The sequence below is a fragment of the Sinocyclocheilus anshuiensis genome, unplaced genomic scaffold (genome assembly GCF_001515605.1).
Source record: "Sinocyclocheilus anshuiensis isolate Anshui unplaced genomic scaffold, SAMN03320099.WGS_v1.1 scaffold230, whole genome shotgun sequence".
NCBI lineage: Eukaryota > Metazoa > Chordata > Actinopteri > Cypriniformes > Cyprinidae > Sinocyclocheilus > Sinocyclocheilus anshuiensis.
Window position 1 is genome coordinate 909942 of NW_015546034.1, and position 9062 is coordinate 919003.

General features: G+C 35.8%; 1 protein-coding gene across 1 annotated transcript in view; it reads left to right on the plus strand.

Moving 5' to 3' along the window:
- Positions 1-6269: 6269 nt before the first annotated feature.
- LOC107698830 (DNA mismatch repair protein Msh2-like) overlaps positions 6270-9062 on the plus strand; it is an 8279-nt gene continuing 5486 nt past the window's right edge. The window contains exons 1-6 of the mRNA XM_016499952.1: positions 6270-6523; positions 6732-6880; positions 6958-7245; positions 8334-8480; positions 8562-8711; positions 8803-8936. Coding sequence (XP_016355438.1) covers positions 6316-6523; positions 6732-6880; positions 6958-7245; positions 8334-8480; positions 8562-8711; positions 8803-8936 — 1076 coding nt within the window. The 5' untranslated portion in view covers positions 6270-6315. The remainder of the gene's footprint in view (positions 6524-6731; positions 6881-6957; positions 7246-8333; positions 8481-8561; positions 8712-8802; positions 8937-9062) is intronic.

Genomic DNA, 9062 nt, shown 5'->3' on the forward strand with positions numbered 1-9062 from the left:
TCTTGGATCATAGGGTTCATTATTTACCCCAGATGTTTTCCATGCCTCTGCACCACCTCACCTCTAACCACCACGCCTCCAGAAAGGAGATGACTGAATCAAACTTCCTTTTAAGAAAACAGTTACGCCTAAAACAGTACAGCATGAACTTGGGTGGTTCCTGCATGCTTGCCTTTCCAGAGCTTGTAAAACCAAGGGAAAGTGTGAATCATGCAGTGGTTATACCCACAACACATGCAACATGTGTGCTTAATGCCTCTTTCAGGTTACCTAAAAGTTTCCGCACTGTCTGGATGCATAGAGCGGCATCTGGTATCTTAAAATAATGTAATTCCTGTAAGATTTTAATCTGTCTTTCTAGGCCTCCACACAACATAAAAATAAACTTTTTCGTTTTTTTATGCAGTGCTATTATTTAAATGGCTAGATTATGTGTGCAATACTTTGCTTGGGAGGTAACATAAAAATGAGCTTTCAAGGGCATTTGTTGGAATAAAAACAAATGTTATGTTAGAGGACCAAATATATATATATTTATCATCATCATTATTTTTGTTAATTGAAGTAAAGCTAAAATAAAATAAAAAAATATTAACTTTATGTTTAAGTTCTATTAAAAATGTTAATCTAATACAACTTTAAATGTAAAAAACATGCTGCCTTGGCAACTAACTGAAATACAGTGTTTAAGTATTAAAATGATTAAAACTAAAACTTAAATCAGCATAAATGAAAGATAAAAGCTGAAAAAATAACAAAAATGACAAAAGCACATAACAAAATGAATTAAGCTTAAACTAAATGTAAAATAAAAACTAAAAATATAAAAATAAAAGCTACAAAATTATAAATACTATAATAGTAAAAAATAATACTAAAATAACAGTGATACAATGTGTGTGTTGCTATAGAGATAAAATTGACTAAAACCATCAGATTTAATTTTTAATATTGTTTTACATTTTTATTATGGCCTTGCAGTGTGAATGTGATATGGTTTGGACAACATTGCAGTGCCATAAAATATCATGATGACAAATATTATGGTACAGATAAATTAATATGGCACTATAAATGTGGCACTGAAAAATTATCATTATCATATTCAACTTAATTCATATTGAGGATTTTAATCTAATAAAATGAGTCCAACTAAGCCATGTATCCAGGTATTGCCTTCGACTATGCCAAGAACTTTGGTAATAAGATGCCAGTGTCTGTGAATGGGTAATTGAGGACATAAAAAGCCATGTGAGACACAGATGGTTGATAATCACTGGTATAAAGAGCCCCTGACCACTCAGGTGTTTACTCAGAGTGAGGGCCATGAAACTGAAGACCTATTCATTCTTAATGCACATTGAGGCTTTGTACCGAACACTGGCAGACATTGCAACATCAGGATCCGGTTTCCCAACATAGACCCGTGTGTGGCTGTACACACGTGTGTCTCTGTATGTGTGGTAGTGTTGACGAAGCTGTACATAAAGGAAAAAGAGCGTGACTGAGATTGTCTTTCCCTTTCTGAGTGTCCATCTGTTTCCCTCTCTCTTTTTTGAATGACCGCCAAAAATCGTGTAGTTGAATAGTAGGCAGCAGTCGTCATTGTTAGGCAAACTTCACAAAATTGTGAAAGATACATATAATTATGGTCATAATTTATACCAAACTGACATCAGCTGTCCGTCTGGAATGGATGGAGGATGTTTCAAATTCAATTCTGGAAAATTCAGTTCAGATTTTAACCACTATGGAATTCACACGCTTGAATCTTGACTCGTAACAGACAAGCTCTGGATCTTTGGCAGTAAAGCCGATTTAAAAAGGGGATTTATATTCACGTAATACCACCTCTGTCAGATTTCTCAATAAGAACAATAAATAAATAAGAATTAAATAGACAGAAAAAGAGTACTTTTTATTAACATCAGAAGCTTTAAGAGATCAGTGATATAATGGTTTTGATGCTTAGTGTTTAGAGAGATTTGGCTATCTTCATAATTGAAATTATTATATTTAGATAATGCAGTCTTTTTAAGTACACATTGTTCTTAATGTTGACATAATATATCTATAAAGGAGGCGATATAATAAACTGCCTGAATGCATATGCATGACGTGTAAACAAAACAATGCATTCAATAATAAGATTCAAAGAATACATGACTGCAGCACTGAATAGGATTAGATTTAGAAGCACCGATTTTCTGTCTACAGTGGATATAAATTATGTCACATCCCTCTTTATTGCCCTTTGCAGATATGCAGTAGAAAAAAGATAGCTTTGATTGCTGCAAATAAAATGCTCAAACATGGTAGGTTAAAGTGCAACATAACTGATATTGCAACAAGGATTACTGTAAAACCTTTCGAGTCACTTAACCTAATGGTAAAAAAGCAGCGACCTTAGAACATGGCTTGATAAAGAAAAAAAAAGTATAAAGTTAATTAATGTGCTATGAATATTTATATAATATATTGACCCCAAACTTTCTTGATCAGCGCTGTTGTGTCTCTCAGACATTGTAAATTTCTACCTCTAATTCAAGTACAGCAGAAGCTTCAGTTTCACATACAGTACAGCATTAATATTTAACCATGTATTTAGTGAGACCTATTTGACATCACCGAATGCTAATTAACACACTTTAAAAAAAGGAGCTTTATATATAGAGAACAAACTGTACATTTATTCTACTGTTCTTTATATGTATCTGTTCATTAACGTGATAGCAAAATACGCATGCAATATATACATCTTCAAGATGAATTCCACATTATATTTAACATTTTAGACTCTCTCTCTCTCTCTTTTATTCCAGACGGCCCAGTTTTAGACATCTGATATGCAAGACTTGGCTGTTCTCACACACAGACACTGTGTTCAGTACTTACTGATGGCCAGGTTACTGAGATGCCATTTAGCAGATAACAGCGAGAAGACTAACATGCACATCCATTGTGATGACAAGGGCAATTACCGACATATGACCGAATGAAGTAACAACTGATAGCTTTTTTTGGGCTGGTCTTTGTCTTGTGTTCTTCCAGAAATCATTTTATTGCTCCTTGTTGCCTTTTGTACTACTGCGCCGTTTACTTGTCTTGATGATTTACTGTTATTGACACCAGTTGCTTATATACAGAGAGAAAAAATTTAATTTATCTCTCTCTCTATTGCTCCTTGCAGCTCATAAAGTTATATTGACTATAGTCTTAGAGTTATTACCCCACTATTTCTGCATATATATATATATATATATATATACTGTATATTCACAATAGACATTATACTTAGAATCAACGCACCCAACATATACTTAAGTACATAAACTGGCACAGTGCTTGCATTATTTGAGCATTTAAAAAATTTGACATTATGTACAAATTTCCATTATTTGAACTAGAAATGATGACAGATATCTGTACGACAGAGGGTACTTTAAAATCTGTCGGTCTAAGTCCTGATGATTTAATCCTCTGCAGTGCTCCCAGTTCTGCCCTGTCACAGCAGTAACAGTTAGACCATTGCATCTGGCCACAGTCCAGAGCACTGCAGCAGGCTGCCACCCCCATTAAAGCAGGCCATCCCGCCACGAAAGGCCACTGCAGAGAACCAACACTCTCTCACTCGGCCCATATGGAATTCATCGGAGAACAATACCTCTAATATTAATAGGACTGATACAGACACAGGTTGTTTACATACATCATTTGGCAAGTATACTTTGTGGCAGCAGTCCCTACAGTATTCATTTGTAAACATACCTAACCAAACCATTTTATTTATCAAACTGATGAAACTGTTTCTAGGTAAAGACTTAAAGGAAGAGTTCACCTAAAAATGAAAATTTGCTGAAAATGTGTTCACCCTCAGGCCATCCAAGATGTAGATGAATTTGTTTTTTCATCTGAATTGATTTAGAGAAATTTAGCATTACATACTTGCTCACCGATTGATCCTCTTCAGTGAATGAATGCCATCAGAATGAAAGTTTAAACAGCTGATAAAAACAGCACAGTAATCCACAAGTATCCACACTTACTCCAGTTCATCAGTTAACATCTTGTGAAGTGAAAATCTCTGTTTGTAATGAACAAATTCATCATTAAGATGCTTTGAACTTAAAATGGTTGCTTCCAGTTAAAAGTCCTCGATCCATAATATTGCTTTCTCCAGTGAGTAAATTTTCAACACATTTTCATTTTTTGGGTGAACTACTCCTCTAAGTTTTCCATGCAGAAGAAGTGATTTTCTGATTGAATTTTGATTGAAAGATAAAGCAAGAAATGAGAGTGTCATCTTAAAGGGACAGTTCACGCAAAAATTTAAATGTACTCAGCAGCCTCATGTCATTGCAAACGTACAGCTTGCTTTCTTATGAGGAACATAAAAGAAGATATTTTGGTAACCCAATATTGTTGGCAGTCAAACACTTTTAGTTACCATTGTGACTTTCATTGCATCAAAAATACATTTATCTCAATTTATCTTTCTCAAATTATCTTCTTTGTTCCACAGAAGAAGTCATACAGATCTGAAACGACAAATGAGGGTGAATACATGATGAAATAATTTTAATTTCTAAGTGAATAATTTCTTTAAGGACAAACCTTGAATAGGACACACTTGTATGTGTAAAAACAGACCCATAAGGGAGAGAACTGCTAAAATAGATGTAGCAATGCCTCTGCAGCTTTGGTTTGTCCTTCAACCTGTTTTCTCAAGTTTGGAAAGCGACTTATACGTTTCAGAGGAACAAGGTTGCATGTGTGTACATACAGTATGTATGCATATATACTCAGTACTTGACTATACCTACATTTATGTACAGATGCAAAGTGTGCTTAGAAGGATATAATGCAGATCAAATGTTTGCCACAGCTGATTTCCAGGTCTGTTCATTCAGTGAATTAAGTGAAAGTACTTTAGAGAGGCACACAGCTGAAGTGGCTGTTATGTAAGGAGTCTTTCATGTAGAATCCCTGCAGAGATGGATCGCTTTTCATTCTGGCCTCACCAGCTCAGTTCTGACACCAAGTGATACTTAACTGCTATTGCAACTTCTGCTTCTGTTTGGGTTCCAAACCCATATCTCTTAAAGGGATAGTTAACATGTTAAACACATGAAGCAAGCTAAAAGGTACTATTGTTTTTCAGCAATTTGCCGTAGCTTTATACCAGCCTATGTGTTTGAGTGAAGCTCAGAGTGAGGGCTCAAATGATCAGGCCTTTAATTACAGCTTCATACAGAATGGATGGTTATCTTGTCCCAGGGAATGAAACAAATAACCATCATTAAATGTGATCTTGCTGATCTGTGATTAACCCGACACATGCAAAACAACTATTTTCAATCAGTTTTAGCTGTGATTCAGGCATATTCAATTGATTATGGCAGCTATAGTTGCAGGTTAAACAACGACGTCTTGTGTCATATTATATTATGAGTAAATACAAGTCAGTAAATCCCTGGAACAAGGGCTTTTTCATATTACATTATTAATGTAACAGATTATGTTATTCTCAGTTCTCTTTTAATAAAATGTATTTATGTGTTCATTCATTCATTCATTCTTGGTCAATTTATCATAATTTTCTGTGACTCCCTAAAACCAGTTCACAAAAGAGGTGACTTATAGTTATAATGAAACAACATCAATCTGTGCACACCTTGTTGGATTTTTTCCCCACAAGAACACAGAAAAGAAATGTTTTATACATAGTTACAATAATAACATCAATAATAACATTGTGATAAAATACTTTTGACTTAAACTTCAATTACTTTATGATATGTTTTCAGTCAAATCATATGTTTACCTTTTAGAATTGTTTTTTCTTTTTCTTTCTTTTTTGTACTAAGGCTAACATGATTCTAGTTAATTTATAAAATGTGGGCATTTGGGTATTTATGGTATTTACACAATGTATTAATAATTAAATTATGAATATAATTAAATATATTAATAATTATATAATTGTACATTAAGTAGGCTATTTTATAATGTAACATTTTTTTATTTGACAAAATAAAATAAATAAATAAATAAAACCACATCAAAAACACTAATCCATACCACACATCCCAATTTTCCCAATATCCCAAAAGTTTTCAAATCCTTTTAAGAAAAATGCTGAAGAGAAATAAGGGTAAACATTACAACTGAGGGCTTGTTTCTTTTCCCAATCCACAGATTTGATACAAAATAACGCTTCAGTATTTGAGTTGTGGGTTATTGTCGTCATTTTAACTCCGCCCCGTTTGCCTTTGACCCTCCTGGCGCGCCTGTGCTGTGGCGGGAGATTCCAGCATGGCGGTGCAACCTAAACAAAATCTGTCCATGGACAGTGCGTCTGAACATGGATTTCTGAATTTTTATTTTTCCATGCCCGAGAAACCGGACACCACCGTGAGAGTATTTGATCGAAACGATTACTATACGGTGCACGGAAAAGATGCGGTTTTTGCAGCCAAGGAGGTTTTCAAGACGAATGGAGTCATCAAAAATCTGGGCACAGGTTGGCTGCTAACTTATGGAATTATTTAATAAAATAGTCAGTTCATTAAAGATATTTGGTTCTTTGGTTCTTTCTGTTGTGCAAATATTTACATCTTATTTAAACCGCATCCGTATAATATCAGTTTGTGAGAAACTTTAAAATTATGTTTGTATTGTTAAATCAACAATTATGTCTAATAAAGGTGCTTTGTATTTTAAAAACACAGGCAATAAGAGGTTGGAGAGTGTGGTCCTCAGTAAGATGAACTTTGAGTCATTTGTGAGGGACCTGCTGCTGGTCAGGCAGTACCGGGTGGAGGTTTACAAAAATGCCAGTAAGAGCAGCAAAGAACATGACTGGCAGATATCTTACAAGGTAACTTGCAGTCTTCACCGTTTAATTACATTTTTTCTCCGTGTATTACCTCATCATGTTTGTGTTTTGCATCCCAGGCGTCTCCAGGAAACCTGACCCAGTTTGAGGAGATTTTGTTTGGCAGTGGAGGAGGTCCTGGGGAGGGAGCTGCCAGTGTTGTCGGGGTTCGTCTTGGCACCGGGGCCGATGGACAGCGTGTCGTCGGTGTTGGCTATGTGGACAGCACCCTCAGGAAACTGGGTGTGTGTGAATTCCCAGACAACGATCAGTTTTCCAATCTGGAGGCTCTTCTTGTGCAGATCGGGCCCAAAGAGTGTGTGCTCCCTGGAGGAGATGCAGGTGGAGACCTTGGGAAACTCAGACAGGTAACTTGCTTGGAGATGCCAGATTGTGTGTTATGAAACAAGATGGACATGCACAATATATAGGATTCATATTGATGTGTAAATTCAGACCCTTTTTCTTGCAATTCCGAGTTTATATCTCACAATTCTTAGTTAACATCTCGCAATTGTGATGTTCACAGTTTTTTTTGTTTTTTTCAGCCACAGAATTAGAATAAAGACAATACAGAGCTTATATCTCGCAATTCTAACTTTATTCTTTCAAGTTTGTTTATAATTCACAATTCTGACTTCGCACCAAAAGGAAAAGCCACAGCCACCTTTCTTTGTTTTCTCTAGTCATGTCGCACTGATTTCACTTTTTGTGTGTTTCTACTGCATAGATAGTCAGGTTTTATTAACAGCCTGTCTTGTCAGTTGTAAATTATGCCCTCTTTAAATGTAATGCAAAATAATAAATCGAAATTAATATACATTTTTTATGCTCTACATTATAATGCTGTGATGCTTAAGTTCACTTGTACCATTTAAAATGATTGATTTAAATTTTATATTTTGAAAAGAAAAACCAGTAGTATTTTAAAGAGGTCATATGATGTTGCTAAACTAGAACATTATTTTGTGTATTTGGTGTAATGAAATGTGTTTATGCGGTTTAAGGTTCAAAAAACACATTATTTTCCATATACTGTACATTATTGTTTCTCCTCTATGCCCCGCCTTTCTGAAACGCTCGATTTTTACAAAGCTCATCGGTCTGAAAAGCAAGGTGTGCTGTGATTGGCCAGCTATCCAGTGCGTTATGATTGGCCGAATACCTCAAGCGTGTGACGGAAATGTTACGCCCCTACCATACTGTGATGCCTTGTCCGGCCGGAGCGACGAGACAAAAACAGAGAAAGGAAAAATTTAAATCGCATCATATGACCCCTTTAATATAGGCCATTTATTGGTTATCAGACAAAATGGAAAAAAGAAAAGCATGAAGAAAAAATCTGCAGCTTATCATATCAGCCAGAATTTTAATATTGGTGCATCCCTAGAACAAGGTTGTATAACCTTAATCATAATTATTATTTCTTACATGCTGGTTGCTGTTCATAATTCAGGTGGTGCAGCGTGGTGGCGTTCTGCTCACAGACAGGAAGAAATCAGAGTTCACAACCAAAGACATTGTGCAGGATCTGAATCGGCTCCTGAAGGCCCGTAAGGGAGAGACTGTGTCCAGTGCTGCACTTCCAGAGATGGAGAAACAGGTTTGGGGCTCTGCAGCACAATTTAATGTGTAATTCCAGGTTCTTGCCAGGAGAATTAATCAGGTTATTGCTTTTTTCCAGATTGCAATGTCTTGCTTACAAGCCGTCATCAAATACCTGGAGCTTCTCTCAGATGAGGCCAATTTTGGTTCCTTCAAGATAACCACCTTTGACCTCAACCAGTACATGCGTCTGGATAATGCTGCTGTGCAGGCTCTGAATCTCTTCCAGGTCAGGGGTCATTCAAAAACAAGAAATATGCAGTTTGTTCAGTGAAGGGTTATTGTGAGTTCTGATATGTTCCACCTCTATGATTTCTCAGGGGTCTTCTGATGATGCTACAGGCACTCACTCTCTGGCAGGCCTTTTAAACAAATGTCGTACCCCACAAGGACAGCGGTTGGTCAACCAGTGGATCAAACAGCCTCTCATTGACAAAAACAAGATAGAAGAAAGGTGCATTTTTTTTATTACATATACCTTTAAATCTGGATGTCATTCTTTGAGTGAATCTGAAACATATTTATTTAATGTTATAGGATGTTTAAGTCGTTTAAGATTTAGTTTTTCGCTAATGCTGAT